The 20,780-nt window shown below is 41.3% G+C and overlaps 1 protein-coding gene across 1 annotated transcript in view; it reads left to right on the forward strand.

Moving 5' to 3' along the window:
* PDIA3 (protein disulfide isomerase family A member 3) overlaps nt 1–20,780 on the forward strand; it is a 39,745-nt gene that overhangs the window by 6,820 nt on the left and 12,145 nt on the right. The window contains exons 3-7 of the mRNA XM_085873534.1: nt 10,684–10,801; nt 11,497–11,604; nt 13,132–13,258; nt 16,820–16,933; nt 17,222–17,347. Of these exons, the coding sequence (XP_085729660.1) occupies nt 10,684–10,801; nt 11,497–11,604; nt 13,132–13,258; nt 16,820–16,933; nt 17,222–17,347 (593 nt within the window). The remainder of the gene's footprint in view (nt 1–10,683; nt 10,802–11,496; nt 11,605–13,131; nt 13,259–16,819; nt 16,934–17,221; nt 17,348–20,780) is intronic.

Below are 20,780 nucleotides of genomic sequence, written 5' to 3' on the forward strand. Positions count from 1 at the left end.
ATGTATTCGAAAGTCTGAAAGAGGAATTCATCATGCGTATTGTACAGTATGCAGCGTTGATATTTCAGTTGAGCACGGAGGTCGCGATGATATTCGGAAGCACGTTGGAAGCAAACGGCACACAGACATTGCAAAGGAGAGATCTTCGAGCACGAGTACCGGTACACTTCTGAATTATTTCACCAAACAAGGGACAAGCGAGGAAGAGGATGTTACCCAAGCGGAACTTCTCTTTAGTGGATTTATTGTGGAACATAACTTGCCCATATCAGTCTCAGATCATGCTGGACCTCTATTTCAAAAGATGTTTCCAGATTCAAAAGTTGCTTCAAAGTATGGATGTGCAAGAACAAAAACTTGCAAGATGTGCAAGATGTGCAAGAACAAAAAAAAAAAAAACAAACAAAAAAAAAAACAAGAACAAAAAAAAGAAAAAAAAAAGAAAAAAAAAAGAACAAGAACAAAGAAGAAAAAAAGAACACTGGTCAACAATTTTTTACTTTCTGAATGTTGTCTAGATTTCTACAAGTGAATTAGGGTATTCTGGCACTGCTGAATCAGGAAATGGCATCCGTTTCTCTCCATCAAGTCAGGTTTTTGTGCTAAGTTGATTTGAAAAAATCAGATCTTGTGACAAAATCAATTACATTTTTGTGGCATTATCAGCTGATTTTTGTCAACACATATCATCCTAAACATGTTTTTAAGAAAAAAAAATGTTTTGCCAACAACATTTATTGATTACATGATAGAAACATCGATTACTGTCATCTGAATGGTGGGCATTGATAAAGGTAAGTACAAGTAAATTGCATGTTGCGTCACCACTGTTCAAACTTCAGGGCTTGAACTTCCGTTTCTTCGAACTCCTGGAATGTTCAGCGGCAGGGAGGTCTCTCTTCAGATTCCAACAGTAGTCAGCCATCATGACTGCGTCCCAGCGATCCTGATACCTGGTCTCCATCTCCTTCATGTCCTGATGGAATCTCTCCCCCTGCTCGTCACTCATTGAACCCAGGTTCTCAGGAAACCGGTTCATATGTGAAAATAGGTAGTGCATCTTGATGCTCATGTTGCAGCCCAGGTTTCTGAAAGCAGTCAGCATGTTGTTGACAAGTTCTGCGTAGTTTCTGGCCTTATTGTTGCCAAGAAAGTTCTTCACTACCAAAACAAATGTCTTCCACACTTCCAGTTCCACTTCGTTCATTGAGTTTTTGAACTCTGGATCTCTGATGAGCTGACGGATCTGAGAACCATCAAAGATGCCAGCTTTCAACTTCTCCATGGTCAATCCTGGAAAAGCCTGGCACAAGTAAGTGAAGCAGTCACCATCTTTGTCCAGAGCCTTGGTGAACTGCTTGATTAAGCCGAGCTTGATGTGCAGCGGTGGGAAGAGTATTCTGTCTCTGTCCACCAGAGGGTCGTTGATGACGTTCCTTTCTTTGCATGGCACCAATTCCTCCCGCACAGGCCAGTCCTTCTTCGTGTAATGCTGAGCACGGTCCCTACTATCCCACATGCACAGAAAACATGGGTACTTGGTGAAGCCAGACTGTTGTCCCAACAAAAAGTTCACCATCTTCAGGTCAACACAAATAAACCACTTATGCTGATCATAACCAATTTTCTCCAGCACGTACCTCACCGCTTCATACTTCTCCTTCAGTATAGTCGAGTGAGCGATGGGTACAGAGGCAAACTGGTTGCCGTTGTGTAGCAGAACACATTTCAGTGATCGCTTGCTGCTGTCAATGAACAGTCTCCAATCTTTGGGTTCGTACTGTGGCACTCCAAGCTTGAGCAGAAGCGCATGTCATAAATTGGCGCATGTAGGTATTGTACATTCTTCAGAGTTCGTTATTTCAAGAAATACAACTTTTTTGTATCACATTATTACAAAATCTGCCCCATTAACTTTAGTTTTGATCCACGAACTTTATGCTTTGCCTCACCAATTTTTGGAAGATTTTGAGGTTTTATGACTTCAAACTGATCCCTTTTCGACATAATCACCTAGAACTATCGTACCTGAATACTTCTTGTCATTAAAATAATTATTTCCAATTAAAACAATTATTTGACATGATATTTTACCCCCACCAACTTCTTCTAAAATGCTCCACACATGCGTACATGTGAACAAAAATGTAAAAAACGACATGTGGCCATATCTCAAAAACTTGACCTGATTGAACAAAACTAATGTGAGTTTTGGATTCAGCGCATCAGATTCGTCCTAAATCAGCTTAAAAAATGCAGACAACAAATTTGTTGTTGACCAGTGTAATTGGTGAGTTGTCAAATGTTACTGCTTCATCTATTGCCGATATTGCTAGACTCGCTCCATTTAGCCTAGCTACAGACGGTAGCAATGACAGTGGTGAGGCCCAGCTATATCCTGTCCTGATTTCGTACTATGACAACAGTGCTGGGATTGTGAAGCAAGGTTTGCTAAGTTTGCCTGCGTACAAACAAGATTCCACTGGAGAAAACATTTTCAAACTGCTTGATCATGAGTTCAGTGACAGGAAAATTCCGTGGGGAAATTGTGTTTCCTTTTGTGCTGATAATAATGCCTCTGTCATGGTGGGCAAGCACAAAGGAGTCGCTGCTTATATCCACAAACAAAATCCAGAGTGCTACATCATGGGATGCCCTTGCCATATGATGCACAATACGGCCAAGAAGGCGGCTCAGGCCTTACCCATTGAATTAGATGACTTTCTCATCGATATTTACGACTACTTGGACAAAAGTAGTAAACTCGTCAAAGGAGTGAAAGCACTGCAAGAACTCTGTGATGCCCCGACACACAAGATTCTGAAGCATGTCGCAACAAGGTGGCTGTCCCTTGGTCAGTGCCTAGACAGGCTGATTGAACAGTGGGAGCCACTTCGCCTCTTCTTCAAAGAAGAAGTACGAAGAAAAATGCAACCAACTGTAGCCAAGACTCTAACAACGAGCAAGAAGGACGGCACTGTATCTACTGCCAGTACTGGCACTGCAGGATCAAGCACTAGTGGAGCAGCATTCACCACTACCACTGCAGTATCTGCTGCGAAGAAGACAGCAGGGACAGCACCAAAACCAATGCTGAGAGCAGGTAGCATCACCGGCCCTTCATCACGTTCATCTACAAAGCAGATTCCTTCAGAGTCGAGAAAGACTGTGATAGTCCCATCTACAGGCAAAGAAGGACCCAAGTTAAGTTCTGCTTTTGCCAAATCACTTGATAGAAGCTCAGCAAAACCTTCGAATCAGAGGTCTTCTTCCTTGGCTGCACCTACCTCAAGCTCTCTCCTCAAACGTAAAATTGGATCTGGTACTACGAGTCTGACCTCTTCTGCTGGCAGTAAACGCAAGTGTGATCGCCCTGCGGCTAAGTGTACTACGAGTTCTACAACTAAAAGCGCATCTTCCTCAAACACTGTGCAGGAATCTAGAGAAAAACGTGTCAACAGGATGTTCTTGTCTCCACAAACAAAACTCTATTGTTTCTTCCTTCGATATGCTAACAAGCTTTTTGAGAAGGGGAATCTTCTGCTCCAAAGAGACGAACCCTGTATTCATCTCCTGCACGGAGAATTGAATGGTCTTCTGAAAGATATCTTCGTACGGTTTTTGAAACCATCGGTGTCATCGGTTGCTCTGGTAAATGTACCCTTCTCTGACAGAAATCATCAGAAGAATGATGAGGACCTCATGATTGGGAACGATGCCAAACTGTATATGAGGGAACAAAGGAGTCTCAAGAAATCCACCTTCACTCTGAGTGAGTCAGACATCCAAGGTTTCTTCAGTGCAGTTCGCTCATATTATGTGAAAGCCTGCAATTATATCTTCAAAACCTGGCCGCGAGATGATGAATTAGCCAAGCATGCTCAGGTGCTGGATGTTAAGCTACACCAAGAAGTGGGGTTTGACTGTGTGGAGTTTTTCATCAAGAAATTCCCCTGTCTGTTCAGTGGCGGTGATAGTGACAGAGACAGTCTTGAGAGTGAATTCGCTCACTACCAGGCAGACGCCTCCATAGCTACAATTGCTACTGAGACAGTGAGAGTGGATGAGCAGTGGCATCGGATTTCACAGCTCACAGATCCCTGCACTGGTGCCAAGAAGTATCCTAATTTGAGCAAAGTGATGAAGGGAATCTTGGTCATTCCTCATTCGAACGCATCATGTGAGCGGGCACTCAATCTTGTACGGAAGAATCATACTGAATTTCGTCCCAATTTGAGTGTCAAAACCCTGGAAGCTCTCTTAATTGAAAAACTAGCTCATAGCACCCCTTGCTACCAGAGAGAATACAGCAAAAACATAATCAGAAGGGCTAAAAGAGCCACACAGCTGTCACTCAGCAAAGCTGCCATGGAAAAAGCAAGCAGCAGTAGTACCAGCCAGTAAGGTAAGAAAAATATTGCTTCTTTTGTGCTTTTTGTTAATCTTTGATTGTCCCCTAACTTACTAATATTAACATACATGTAACATTAAAAAGTGCACAATTTTCCCCTTTTTTTGTTCAAAAAGTGGGAATTCTTAACATGTTAAATGCTCCAAAATAGGGCTCAGAGGGCACGAGAGAGCGTCTAGAACCCCCAGAGCTTCCAGGGCCCTAAGGCGGGCCCTGGACCCCGCCGCAAGGGTCGAGCACTCCGCGCTCGAGATGTGCGCTTTGCGCACATTATTTGGTGTCGGTTGAAAATCCTCCCTAATTCTGATTTCCAAAAGTTGGCATCTCTGCAACCGTAGCAATATATATATATATATATATATATATATATATATATATATATATATATATATATATATATATATATATATATATATATATATATATATATAATATATGCCATTGACTAACCACATACATGCACACAGACCCATCGGCTTGGTATGGTTACCATCGCACCTGTTATTCAAAGATGACGAACAAAGCTAATATAGATCGTGCTTGGAAAAGGATAGCAAGAGTTTAAAAGACCCTTCCCATGTCCTTTTTTTCTTCAAGACTGCATGAGGTAAGGTATTCTATGAAGTCTCGTATTTTCTATTTTTGTCTTTTACTCGTATTGTTCGTGAAGGGTGGCTTTTTGTGAAAGGTTTTGTTGTGAATTCTCATGGCTTTCTCTTGTCTTTGTTCAGACTGCTGTAAATATGACTTGTATTTTTGTTTTAACTTTTAAACTTGTGTGTGTATGAAATGAAAATTGTGCTTGCATTTCTTTTTGAGCATTTTAATTATTCAATGTTAAATTGTCATGAGTCGTTTGCGTTGTTCATTGAGGTGGCTTGTCTTGCAGCATGTGGTTCGTTCCCTGCGCAGACTTTCACATCGATCTTGAAATGACTTGTACCAGTCATATAGTAGATACAGATTTATTTTATGCTATTACTTTAATGTTCAGGTTACGTTATTTTCATCAGGCTTAATGTTTCCTGTTGACTCAAACTTTAATAATTATTTGCTGCTCCACTGGATTTTCTCATGTTGTTAATTCTTTTTTCTGTTCTCTCTGTTAACTTGATTTTCACCAACTGTTTTGAAGTACTGTGTCTCGAGGAAATGTACACCCCCTTTCAAAATGTTCACCTTTTGTTACCTGATAACCAGGAATTGCATTAAATTAGACTTTTTCCTCCTTTATTTACACAACGTAACCCACAACTTCCAAGTGAAAAACAAATTCTACAAATTTCAGAAAATTAATAAAAATGCAAAACTTGAATATCTTGATTGGATAAATGTCCACCCCCCTGAGTTAATACCTGGTGGGAGCACCTTTGACAGCAATTACAGCTGTGAGTTGATTGGGATAGGTCTCTACCAACTTTGCACACCTTGATTGGGCAATATTTGCCCGTTCTTTCGTACAAAACTGTTCACGATGGGGAGCGTTGATGGGCAGCAATCTTCAAATCATGCCACAGATTTTCAATTAGATTTAGGTCGGGGCTCTGACTGGGCCACTCAGACATTTATCTTTTTGTTCCTTAGCCACTCCAGTGTAACTTTGGCTGTGTGCTTCGGGTCATTGCCATGCTGAAAGGTGAACTTCCGTCCCAATTTCAGCTCAATTGCAGAGCCAGAAGCTTTTCCTCGGATTTTTTTCTGTATTTTTCTCCATCCATTTTCCCTTCTATCCTGACAAGTGCCCCAGTCCCTGCTTATGAGAAACATCCCCATAACATGATGCTACCATCACTGTGCTTCACAGTAGGGATGGTGTTCTTTGGGTGATGTGCTGTGTTTGGTTTGAGCCAAATGTAACATTTTGCATTTTGGCCAAAAAGTTCCATTTTGGTTTCATCAGACCATAAATATTTTTTTTACCACATGGCTTCAGAAATGTTTTTATTTTTATTTTTTTGTGTACCTCAAACAGGATTCAAGGTGGCCTTTTTTTTGAGTATTGGCTTCCTTCTTGCCACCCTACCATGCAGGCCAAACTTGTGGAGTGCTTGGGATATTGTTGTCACATGCACACAGTGACCAGTCTTTGCCATAAAGGCATGTAGGTATTTCAAAGTTGCCTTTGGCCTCTCTGATCAGTCACCTCTTTGCTTGGTCATCCAGTTTGGAAGGACGGTGTCATCTTGGCAGGGTCTTTGTACCATCCTCCTTCCACTTCTTAAAGATTGTCTTGACTGTGCTCCAAGGGATATTCAAGGGCCAGTTTCAAAACTCCCTTTTGTGGAACAACCATGTTTAATCCCTTAGTGTGAGCATACAGATGATTATTTTCAGCAAAAGTGATTTTTAACAGATAGAACAAGGTTCAAGCTTTCAGAAAATATATACTTTGTATGATATGAAAGCAATACATGAAAAACTAGAAACAGATAAACTCAGTGGCTTTTTCCATGGTGCAAAATAGTCAGTTATCACAAAACGGGTGTCAAAACACTCACTTCAAAGCACCAAGAAGCCTTGGATTTCCACACAAGTATCAACTGTATACTACTGCCCACGGTTTGAGATACCTGTGGTGACGCTGTAGTGGAAAATGTACATCAGAGACAATATGAGCCAAAATCGTGAAAATTGGCAAACGCCATTGCAAATTGTTCAGTACTTTTCTGAGTGGCCGATAACACAACAAAAATGTGATATCGACAACTGTTGATTTTATACGAGAGCTGAAGATGTCTATTTACAGAAAAAACATTATGTCTTCAAGCCAAAATGGCTTGAATTGTCTCAAGGTCCTATGAAATTATGGACCTCTGATTGTCTGGAACGTCACGTTTTTGGAACGTCGAGTTTTGAAGTATTACATCAGAAAATGTAAGTGATATATTTGAAAAAAAAACACTAACAAACTATAAGAACAAACTCTGCTGTAACAAATGAGAATTTTTCGATATACCATAACCAGTGTTGAAACAGCTGGGGGTGAAAATATTGATGTTGAATGTCTGAAACGTCACGCTTTTGTAGCACATGCACAAATTTATGTTTCTCTTTTAAGTAACAGTACTAACAATGGTATTAAATTATTTTATATAGTATTCTGGACTCGCATTGTCAATAATTTGTACAAATTGTAGGGAGTATATGAGTTTTTCGTGCTTAAATTGTTGAAAATTCACTTTATTCGGCAGCGAATGCAGCAGAAACTGATAAAATCTAAAACGCTGTGACCACATCGTCCCTTGCGTTGGCAACAAATAAACTGCTAAGCAATATATGAGAAGATACTCGCTGTTATGTTTGGGTGTGAAATGCATGAAAAAAACCGCATCGCCGCTACTTTAGATTGCAATTATCTGGTACCTAAGCGAATGAAACGCCGGAAAACTATACAGTTTTAGAAAGCTCAGTTTGTCTACATTCCGGAAAAAATGCGTTTCATCATGATCAAAGTACTTCGATTTTGACCCCCTGTGCACCATAGTTTTGAAACTGGCCCTCAAGGCCTTTGAAATATTTGTATACCCATCCCCTGATCTGTGATTTTCCACAACTTTATCCCGGAGGTCTTTTGAAAGCTCCTTGGTGTTCATGGTTGAGCCTTTGTTGTAAAATACACCACCCAACAGAGGAAACCGACAGGAACAGCTGATTTTATTCTGCAATAATCAGAATCGTGACAATTTAACACACATGGAGGCCAATTAACTTGGTGTGTGGTTTTGAAGGTGATGGGTTACACCTGAGCTAATTTACAATTTGTATTATTAAAGGGGTAGACATTTATCCAACCAAGATATAGTCTTGTATTTTAAATAAATTTTCTGAAATTTGTACAATTTGTTTTTCACTTGGAAGTTGTGGGTTACAATGTGTAAATATAGGTGGAAAAAGTCTGATTTAATGGAATTTAATTCCATTCAAAAGGCAACAAAATGTGAAAATTTTGAAAGGGGTGTAGATTTTATATTGGCACTGTACATGGCTACGGGTACTCGTTACCATTACTATAGAGATGAGGGTGGTCAGTAATTATTTATCTACATGCATCACTCTACATTTTGAGGATGACAGCATTGGTCTGTTTGGCATTCCTATCTGGAACAATTGTTGAGAACGTGGGTTCAAATCCCATGTTCGCTTATGCGTTGGTCCTTGGCTATGGATGTACTTCGAGTACACATTAAAGTGTATTGACATCTCGTACCTTTGTTTATATTGTCGTGTCCAGGGGGTTAAGGCCGAACGATTTCCCTTGGAGGTGAACACCCGAGCTTCCCGAAGATTATGGCGTGCGCGTGGGACAGGAGGTGGCAAAGCGCGCACCGGACACATTCACCATGACTGAGGACAAGGGTTTATACTCGACCCCACAACGAATAGACAGACACAAGCAATCTCAATAAATGGGGGTTAAATGAACAGAAATCAAGTATTCATAATAGGAATAACTCAAAGCATGATGTAATGAAACGTACGGTAATTTACAGCCTAAAGTCGAGGCACCTCCAGTTAAATAAAATAAAAAAAACGGACAAGGGGAAATGGATAAAACAAAAGAAGAATCCCTGTCCCTATTCTGGCACTTGGCTTTGTCCATCCATCCATTGGGACCATACTCTGTAGAGCGTTGGTGCTGCCGAAGCAGTCTCCTTGGCTATTGGACACAATCCTGGATGGGTCGCCACTCCGACACAAAATATGAATGACCTCCTCATATGTACAACACGATATGAATGGACTGACACACACTACTACATGAATGAGGGGCTCATATACACATGCTATGAATGAGCTCCTCGTATACACAACACTATATGAATGGGCTCAGACACACAATACAACATGAATGAGGGGCTCGTATACACATTATTTGAATGAGGAGCTGGTCTTTAAACAGAGATGGTCTTTTAGAGCTTGACGATCGATCTGTGTTGTCCATCCTTCCATCCATTGGGACCATACTCTGTGAAGAGGGTTGGTGCTGCTGAAGCAGTCTCCTGGGCTATTGGGCACAATCCTGGACGGGTCGCCACTCCGACACAGGATGCCAGCAAGCTGGCACTCATTTTGCCAATCTTGGAAGGATGACAGGCAGAGTCAACCCCACCTGGTATTAATTCAACAGTGAGCGGGATTTGAATTCAGGATCCTCGGATCCCAAGCCCGCCACCCTAACCATTATGCCAACACCAGGCATGAACCGTGTTGTCCTGCATGGGAAATCTCACCCAAAATGGCGCCGAGCCACTCTCTGGGCAGGACTTGCAAGAGCGGCATTTCGTGTGGAATTTCCCTTCATTGAGGGCCCAGAAACCGCCGTACAGACTCTTCTCACATTCGAGATTGCCAAACCCGCTCCTCTCTTACACAAAGTCCGTTCACAATGACGGCTCACTTCCTCCTCGAGCACATGACTGGATCATGCTGAGTTATTGTTGAGAGACGTGCTCTTCTTCTCTTCTCCTCTCCCTCTCATAAACGTGCAACTTGACGACTCAGCCGAACAGTAATGGCTTGCGTCTTACTCCAACGTGCAGACAAATTCACATAGCACGAACACGAGAATCGCGCAGTCTTCTTTGGCGTGTTAAGCAACCATAATGCTCTTCTCTTCCAACCATCATCTCATCACTAATCATGCCCCCCTCTTCTCACGTTGCACCAACCAATTATAAGCTTTGGGGCGTGGTTTGTTGGCATGAAGCTGAGGAGACAGGGTTTCTTGCCTGCTCGAAAATGTTCGGCCCTGTTGCTGTTGAAAGTGTGGTTCTTTTATCTCCGGTTTTGTAAATGCAAAAACGTAGGAAAAGCTCATGGCGGCGATCACATACTGGGATAAATTAGTCTTAATCATTCCCTAATTAACACAGCACCCCCCCCCCCAATGCAGTGACGGGAAACAACTTAAGCTGACAGTTTTCCCTACTTAAATTACATCGAGATGTCGCCTGCTCGTCCATGGATCATGCTACTCTACAATCCTACCTTTCCTATGAAATTCGTCCATCTACCCCAGAAACATAACAATACTTTAATCACCCTTGTACTTTTGTTTGGATGTTAAAACTGAGTGGCTAAACCCTGAAAAAGTTAAATACTTGTCCATATTTTACCTTTTAAGAGCAATTTCAGGTGTGTTTAATTGTCTGTGCTGAGCAGAAAGTCATCATAATTTCCCAACATCATGGTACAGTGCTTCTAATGCTTCGAATGTCTGGAGTGATTGGGCATAAGTAACTTATCTGTTTGAATGGCTTCTCAATTTGCAGGTCGATTGCACTGCCAATACAGAAACCTGCAAAAAGTATGGAGTAAGTGGTTATCCTACACTCAAGATCTTTCGAGGAGGAGAGCTTTCGAATGATTATGACGGGCCACGCACTGCTGGTATGTGTAGCGACAAATGCATTGGCTTTACCGTGGCCCATTTGCACCAAATGTGCGAAAGATATCTATTTTGAATTCGAATTTCTCCAACTTTTGAAAACAATTTTGTGTGTTGAAGTTCCACGAAGTCTCACTGCAGTCAGATTGCAGTTGGTGCCGCTAATGCTGCACTGTTCATTAACGTATGCCTTCAAACTGCTGATGTGGCAATTATTTTTGACTATGCGCACTGAAGAAAGTAACTTTGCGCTTGCTGCATCCTTGTGCGTGGTTGTGGCAATTACAATTATTTGTGGAATGCACAAAGTCTGCCAAACCAATCACTTTGAGTTGAAATCTGCATTTTGCAATCATGGCAGTGATGGACCAATTTCTGGCTGTGGCTTCACAAGCGGTAGCATGCATAAATCTCAGGTATGCTGCGTCGGCTTTGCAGTTTGTAGCCCTGCGTAGTGAAGTGTATTGGAGAATACTAGTTTTTGATTCTTTATGTTGATGCATCAATTTTTATTTTATTTTCTTGTTGACATGAATATCCTCTTTTCTCTTCTTCTTCTTTGATATATATATATATATATATATATATATATATATATATATATATATATATATATATATAATTATTATTATCCCCCCCCCCCTTTCCCATCCCCCCTTTCTTCTCTTCCTCTTTTTTTCTTGTCTACTCTGAGTAGATGGTATTGTGAGCTTCTTGAAAAAGCAAGCAGGACCCAGTTCGGTGGAGCTCACCACGGAGGCAGACTTTGACAAGTTTGTTGGGCATGTTGATGCCAGCATCATTGGTGAGGTTCATTTTGTAATTAGGCACGAGTGCATGGCGTGTTTTTTTTTTTTTTTTTTTTTTTTTTTTTTTTTTTTGTGTTTGGAATTGCCTTCCTTGATTTGAATACAGTTGATCACAGAAGCTTGGTGGTGTGCATCATTACAGTTAATGGGACGGAGTTTATTTATGGTGGAACAATACTCTATCATAAATGTGTATGTGCTTATTTGTTCTAATTTTTACCTCTGCCACTGAAGATGAAGGAGGTTGTGTTTGCACCCCTTTCTGTCTGTTTATTACTTGTCAAAAAAAAAAAAAAAAACATTTGCCAAGTATGTATGTTTATCACCTCTGTTTCTATGTGTGTGTTTGTTTCTGTTTGTCTGTCCATTCGCCTCCAGCTCAAACCGCTCAACAGATCGTTCTGAAATTTTCAGATTAATGGCACCGACACTGTGACAATCCCGCATTGAAGTTTTGTACAATTTGATCGACCAAAAAGGTCTACAGAGGCCAAGAGGCCGATTTGAGCCAGATTTTCTAAAATCCTTAATTTTCATCCGATTGACTTGAAAGTTGAAGAGCATTTTCATGTCAGATCACTGAATTCAACTCCCAATTAATTTGAAGGTTAAAAGGTCAACACAGGCCAAATTTCTAAAATTGATAGATGGGCCCAAAAACTAAATATATCACCATCTCAAAAAGTTGTGGATGAGTTGAATAGGTGATACGAACAAGCGGATTTGATTTTGGTTCGGATCCAGCCCATCAGTGGGATACAAAACGTGAACTGTTCCACCTGGCTGAGGTATGCGCTCTCCTGAGTGCCATTCTACTTTGTTCTGTTTTGCCAAATTGTCACTCAATGAGTGATTTTTCGTTTGTTTGTTTGTTTGTACAGGATATGTCAAATTGTGGACGGATCTGGATGAAATTTTGTGTGACAAGGTCAAATTGGTGAGATTTTGGTGAAGATCCAGATCTGGATCTGACTACTAGAATTTTAAAAGTGATTGTTCACCATTAAGAGATGTGGCCAAAAACGATATGTAGCACGATATCTCAAAAAGTTGTGGACTGATTGGGATGAAACTTGGTGGACACGTTGGATGTGTGACGAGGAAGAAATGATTCAATTTTTAAGTGATTCTTCACCATTGAGAGATAGGGCTAAACCGATATTTAGCATAATATCTCAAAAAGTTGTGGATGGATTGGGACGATACTTGGTGGACAGGTTGGGTATGTGGGAAGTACGAATTGATTAGATTTTGGTGAAGATCCAAATCCGGATCTGGATCCGGTAATTATTTAATTTTTAAAGTGATTCTTCACCTTTGAGAGATTGGGCCAAAAACTATATGGTGCTGTGTTGCATGATATTTTAAAAATGTATTGGGCCCGATATGTTCTCATGGATCAGGCATTATGTGGCGGAGGTATGCGCTCGACCGAGTGCCCTTGTAGTTTCTTCCTTTATTTATAGAATTTTTGATCAATTTTGTTTTGTCTCTCTTAAGTGAACTTTTCCTTTTTGTGGCAGGTTTTTTTGAGAAATCTGGCAGTGTTTCTGAGGCAGAATTCTTGAAACTGGCTGCCGCACAACGCGATAACTACCGATTTGCGCACACATTTGTACCCTCGCTGCTGGAAAAGCAGGGTGGGAAAGAGTGAGTTTGTTTAGCTGTTTTTGATGTGTTTCTGCATTTCTATAATGAGCTGGAAAGTCTGCCATTATTATGGCAAGTAAATCTGTCAACTTGTATTCATTTCGAAACAAATGTTTATGAACTTTTTAAAATCTTGCATTTGATTTTTGGTCAGCTCGCTGACCTCATATAGCCGTTTGATGTCCATCTGTCGACGATTTTTATTTTTCTATCTCCTCCAAGACGTCTCGGCCGATTGAATTTTAACTTGACACGATGATAATACTCGTTGCTCTCGATAGATCGTCTGAGCCGTTTTTTTTGCATTTCCGCCCCGGGGTCAAGGTTACAGGGTCATCAAGTGCAAAATGACCGATTGGTCAAATGGCCTATAAGGAAGCATCGGACGGCTATAATGGGTTTCATAGGGATTATTAAGAAGATTTAATTCGACCAACTAGTTTCTCGTTACCTCTGTCGTCTCGCCCTGTTTATTGGGCAACACGAGGTCCGCTGACTTCAACACGGCTTCGCGCGGTTATTTTAAGTTCAATTTAAATTCTGTTTTCACTTTTCATAGTCGCTAAGGTTGACGAACACTCGGTTGCATAAAGTTTTGTGAAAATTTAATGTTTATATCCTCGGTCTGTGTGGAATGCATTGCAGCGAGGGGTAGTTTCCATGGGCTTCCATCCGTTTCCATGCCATATAACGGGGCCGTCTTAAGTTCCAGTTGATTTCTGTTTTTACTTTTGGGACCTTCTGGCGTAGCTATACGTTTAATGAAGATAATTTTCGTCCAAATCCACTGAGAAACACACTTTTCATGAGGAAAATATATTGAATTCAAATAACCGTGAGACTCTGGAAGGGACACCACATGCTTTCCATTCACTGCTTCACCTCGTAACCTGTTCTCCTGAGGAACTGCTTATTCGTAGCGTCTGTGAGATTAATGTTCATATTGTAGATGGTTTGGGGATGTGCTCTCCAAGTATCTGAAAGAATTCCAGTGAAAAACGGACGTTTTAACATTTTGTTCGGGAATTTCATCCGACGGCGAGCTGCCTGGTCACGTGACGCCGCGCAGACGTGCAGCCAGCGAGTGATTGAGCTTCTCGGTGGCCCGAGGGTCCTTTTTAGTTGGGGTCCAGCTCTGTCCTGGATACAGCCATTAAATGCACACACTTGGAGTATGTATTTCACGACCATAAACACGGGTTTGAAAATTGTATAACGATGTTGGGAATGATTCCTAGAATATGGAGATTTTTACTTCGAGCGGCCTCACGCGTTTATTTTAAATTCAATTTGAATTCTGTTGTCACTTTCCGTAATCGCTAAGGTTGATTAACATTCAGTTGCATCAAGTTTTGTATCCGAGCTGACCGTCAAACCCGCTCAGGTGTATTATATTTTAATTGGTAATGTTAAATGAAGGAAAATATTGTTATCCAAGCATTGAAAGTGTGAAAAAAAAAACTTAGGAAAACCTAAGGAGTTTGAGGTGGGAGGAATTTTTTTTTTTTTTTGCGGATACACGGGAGTATCTGCGTGGACAGAGAGAAAGAGTGTCTAAAACGTAAGCGCAGATATGTGAAATCACGGACGGCGAACACGTGGACGGCAAGGGTTGGCGTGCGTGTGTGTGTGTGTGTGTGTGTGTGTGTGTGTGTGTGTGTGTGTGTGTGTGTGTGTGTGTGTGTGTGTGTGTGTGTGTGTGTGTGTGTGTGTGTGTGTGTGTACAGACATTGTTATGTTGATGAGGGGATTTCATTGGAGAGGTGGGATTGTGTCGAGTTGCTTGGCCCGTGGATGTGTAGGAGACATCACGATGTAATTCAGTCGGGAAACTGTGAGCTTAACTTTTACTTGTCACCACACGGGGGGGGGGGGGGGGGTGCCATGTTGATTTCGTCGGGATCAAGGATAACTTCCCCAGTATGTAATTTACCCCCCTGTGGCTTTTCCTGATTATTTTATAACCAAAACCACGATAACAAAAAAGCAAAACGTGCCAAGGGGGCAGAGGCCCCTCCTCGGGTTTCGTGCGAACAGGTCACGCCCCGGCGGAGGTTTGATGGGCGTGCCGTGAGACGCATGAAGAGGAAGAGGGTGTGGGAGTAGCAGATCAGATCGGAAGGTTCCGGAGTAATAACGAAGGGACGCACACTGTCGCGAGAGGACATTAGTCAGGGGACACGGAGGATCTCGCTTTTTGCTCTCAGCACGATTAAGGCTTCACGAGTCTCATGCTCGTGCTGTGTGAATTGGCTTGCGTGCTGAGCAGGACATTGGCCATTGACGGTTCGGCTGAGCCATGAAGTGTGTACGTTTTCTGAGGATGGCAGGAGAGCGTTCTTCGTGGCCTCATCACGGGGCGTCAGAAATTGCCTCGTCATGTGGGCCATCGTTGTGAACAGACCGGATGTAAAGAGAGGAACGGTCAGCATATTCGCTCGTGAAAAGAAGCTGCACGGAGTCTCTGAGCCTTGGTGTTGATTACCGCTCACGAATTGCCTGACGTCCGTTCTTCCCGCTGCGAGATGGCGGCTTGGCGCCATTTTGGGTGCGTCGAAGAAGTGCCTCGATTCCACATTCCATTAGGACCATCTGGACCAAGCTTTGTGCCGAAATAAAGGAGGGATTATTTCTCTTTATTTTATCTGCCCCTTTGTGTGTATTTTAGTCTGTTTTGGAGGTGCCTCAATTAGAATTGGATTTAGGTTACCTCATGTGTTCATTTTCATTATAGTTGTTGGTTTTCTGTTGTTAAATTATTATTTTGTTAATTAAATTTGCTTGTGTGTGTATTTGTGCCGTTCTGGTGCAGCACTTAACTGTTTTCCCACGCACGCGCATTAATCTCAGTCTCTGCTGTTGGTTTCCAAGGGAGAAATTTGGCCATCCGTCCAGGTAGGGGTCAAACCCCCTGGACGTGGTGTGTGTGTGTTGTGTGTGTTGTGTGCGCGTTCTCCTGAGCATTATCATAAACCATTTTAAATCCAACTTGGAAAAGTGCTGGAGTAATGATACTTTGAAGTACAGTATCCAATTTAGGCAGTGGATCAGAATCACGGACTGCAGACGGAGAATCCTGAATCGCCTTTAACTTGATCTCAGGACAACATAACTTGCCATGATTGAATTTGTTCCTCGTTTAGAAAGACCTCATTTTTATGATGATCTAAAGACCAAAAGGACCAGTTTCGAAAGACAGAAAGGACCAGTTGACCAAGTTTAAATATAAAAAAATTTCTGTGCTGCTGCTTCTTATGAAATAAATACACCCATAAATGAAAACTTCTCTTAAATAGTTCATATTTGTGATTTAGCTTTGTAAACTATGGAATAGATAAATTATAATCTGAAGAACTCTTGGCATGTCAAGTAATTTAGCTGTATTTCAGTTAATCTAGCCTGTAAAATGATTGACATAGCCTGGGATTTTAGATTGGCCAAGGTGTACTAACCCTGTGTATTGCAGAACTGCACACATTGTGTTTGAGAAGTTTTACTTGCATTGATGGATTTATAGCTCAATTGTACATTTAAAAAAAATACAAATTCCTGTTTCTGCAGGGTAGTCGTGATATTCCGACCCAAACACCTGGCAAACAAGTTTGAGGAGAGCACCGTGGTCTACAATGGTGAAATCACTTCTCCAAATCTCAAGGAATTCGTTCAAGACCAGATGTAAGTATGAAAGAAGGTACTGTGAAATTATTTTTATATGTTTGTTTTTGCTTTGCTAATCTGCATGCCATGCTTTAAAGTACTACTCTTATGAATTATTATTATTATTATATATTTTTTTTTTAACGGTGACCCAAATACAGTATGGTATTTGTCCCATGTTTAGAAAATTGTCTTAAAAGGGTGGTTTTATGGTGGTTGCTGTGCACCTCCTGTTCCTTGCTGTTTTGGGCCTCTGCTAATAATGCTTTCCCCCCTCCCTCCCCCAACCCCTTCTTAACCTCACAGATTTGGTTTGTGTCCACACATGACAGAAGATAATAAAGATCGTATGAAAGGGAAAGACTTGATGGTGGCATACTATGATGTAGATTATGAGAAAAATGCAAAGGGCTCAAACTACTGGCGTAACAGGTGGGTGCAATGTCTGACATTCATGATTGATGTGAACCATTCACACTCTCAGAAACTTGATAGAGCGTCTTTGTTGACGGTTAATCTTATTGAAAGAACATCGTACTGGGACTTAACCACACCTACCCAACTCCCTCCAAAAGTGTTATTCAATAAATAGATGTGCCTTCCTTAATCTTACCACTCCTCCCCCTCTTCAGTGGGCAGAGGTAATAAAGGATTCTGGTTCAGGCCTAGCTGGCTTTCAGTTTCCTGGTCTCATCTTGACTGTAAGGCAGGGGGTAGGCAATTCCATCTTCAGCACTTTCCCAGTCCCAGGCACGTCGGAGTATCACCAACGCCTGTCTGATCTCTCAATTGCCAGACTCCTTACATGGGAGAGAGGAGGGGGGAAATGGCGACGCATAATCTTCGATTCCAACCTCCCTCTATTTCTCCCATGTTCATGACTTCCCTTTTCGCCAGAAAGAAAGGCGGAATGCCGGATGTGGTTCACAACAACAATGTACTTTCCATCAGGAGTTCGCCAAAACATCCATTTACGTGACAAAACAGTTAATGTATTACCTCTTTCCTAAAATGAAGACACCTCCTTCTGTTCTTCGCCATGAAGAGGGAACTTCCAATTTTGGGATCATCCGGCCCATCTGAACATGGCTCCATGCAGCTTTAGGGAAGGTTGTGTAAAAATGTGTGCCGCAGATTTTGGTGAGTACCGACTGTGCCATACGCATTTACTTAAAACGGTCCATAATTTATTCATTTAAACATTTTTTATTTCCGTTTGTTATTGAATTATTACTTCCACCATGGAAGGTGAAGGAGGTTATGTTTTTACTTCTTTTCTGTCTTTGTTGGTTTGTTTGTCTGTGTGGAGGATATCTCAAAAAGTTGGGGACGGATCCGGATAAAATTTTGTGAGCAGGTTGGGTGTGTGATAAGGAAGAACTGATTAGATTTTGATGAAGATCCGGATATGGATCCGACTATGAGAATTTTAAAAGGGATTCTTCACCATTGAGAGATAGGGCCAAAAATGATATATATATATATATATATATATATATATATATATATATATATATATATATATATATATATATATATATATATATATATATATATATATATATATATATATATATATATATATATAGCACAATAACTCAAAAATGTATTGGGCCGAATATGTTCTCGTGGATCAGGCATTACGTGGCGGAGGTATGCGCTTTACCGAGTGCCCTTCTAATTTGGTATGTACACATTTACTGGTCTTCACTTTGGTTTTGAGTTGGTTTAGGATTGGAAATTCCCACCCAGGAACACATCTTCAATCTATAACATAATGTCGATGGGGAAATCGTTTTCTATTTACGTTTTTAGCTCACGTGAAACATCCGAGGAGCTTATAGGATGGCACGCCGTCTGTCCGTTCGTCCGTCCACAAATACTTGCAACTTCTTTGAAACTACACATACAATTTCGATGAAACTTTACCACAATGTTCACCACTATATACGTCCCAAAATTTATTCATGGCATTAAAAAAGAATCGGGGTCTGGGGGGGGGGGTCTACAGAGGGAGTTTATGGGGCGTTGCCCCCCTCAGAGGAATTTGCTTTCTTATCAGAAACTATACACACAATTCCGATGAAACTTGATTACAACCTTCATCACCGATGATGTACCAAAGTTTGTTCATGACAGAATAATCAGGCTCTAAGGGGGTGAAAGGGGCATTGCCCCCCAAAATATATTTGCTTTCTTCTCCAAAACTACAGGCACAATTTATGTGTAACTTGACCACAACCTTCATCACCCATGATGTACTAAAGATTGTTCATGGTATTAAAAAAGCGGGGTCTAAGGGATTAAGGTATTTTGGGGGATAACGGGGGGGGGGGGTTGTCCCCCAAAAACATCTATTTGCTTTTTTTTTCTCCAAAACTACACACCCAATTTCGATGAAACTTGACCACAACCTTCCTCACCCGCGATGTACCAAAGTTTGTTCATGATGAGGTAAAAAGGGGGATTGCCCCCTGAAATATGTACTTTTTTCTGCCAAAACTACACACACAATTTCGATGAAACTTGAACACAACCTTTATCATCTGTGATGTACCAAAGTTTGGTCACGGCATTAAAAAAAGAAAATCCATCGGTATTTACTTTCTTGTCCCTTATATATTTGTGGTCATCCATGTCTACCAGTGGTTCCGTGGTTCTTCTCCAGGTGCTAACAGGTGAGCGCCCAGGGGTAATGCCCCTATTTTTTTTGGTTTACATTTGGTTTTTTTTAGGAATGCATCTCAAGCATAAATGGAGTCCCTGTAAAGGTGCTAGTCTTTCCCACAACTGAACCGGCATTTTAATACTTGGGACACTTAAACAGCAATTAACACCATTGTACACCTCCTAAGCTATTGGTATCTCTCCCTACTTTCCACAACTGTAACAATATGGATAGGGGATGTTTTCCTTTGCAATTAAATGGAACAGGAATGAAGAAATTGAGAAGGAATAAAAGAGAGCTGTAATAGAATGGAGATGAGCCACAAGTGAAGGAATTTATTTTTTTTCCCAAGTTGTCAATTATTTTAATACAAGTCCCGTGCCATTGAAAACATGCATTCACATGTAATCTGTCATTCTTTTCTATTCTTGTGAATACATTCTATTTATACTCCTCTTTCTCCCACTGCACTTCCCCCCTCCCCCCCCCCAATAAAATGTACTGTTTTACCATAAGGTGAAGCCAAAGGCAAATCCTGAATTTTGGAATTAACCAGTCGATGGACCATCCATATACTCCATTAGAATAAATAGAGCTTGTGTGGCTGAATCTATCGTCAATATTCACTTGGCGATTTGTCGTGGCACTGACCAATCGGGTGTGCCTGTTTTTCCCCACCATTGTTTTTCGTGTCTTGGTATCATGTTCATCCACGTCAGCAAAGAAAGGTCCATCTAGGTCAGGTGTCGGCAACCTATGGCTCGCGAACCATATCTGGCTATTCTACGATCCTGATGTGGCTCGTAAAACTTCAGTTTATTCGTGCAAATGCACATATAAATATCAAATAAACAGGCCAAACACTTGATGCAAAATATTACAATATTTGTTTATAAAACGTATTTCCAAATGACCATGGGTTGTAATTCGGTGGTGTATATTCATATCATTTAGATCCACCTACCATCCTACCCACTCATCTTATTCTTATCGGTGGTGGTGTTTATTGCCTCAGACCGTATCTATGGCCTGCCCTGCACAAATAGGCCTGTGGCATGGAGACAGATCTTATTACCTTTGCCACCGAAGGTGGATGCAAGTTGTTTTTGTTGTGGGTCGGTGGCGAGGAACGACCGCTCTGGAGCAGGAGGGCCGTCTCTCACCAAACACCCGGAATTGAAGGTCGTCACCCCGGAT

The sequence above is a fragment of the Eptatretus burgeri genome, chromosome 3, assembly GCF_056783735.1.
Source record: "Eptatretus burgeri isolate ZD-2024b chromosome 3, Ebu_testis_v1, whole genome shotgun sequence".
Classification (NCBI taxonomy): Eukaryota; Metazoa; Chordata; class Myxini; order Myxiniformes; family Myxinidae; genus Eptatretus; species Eptatretus burgeri.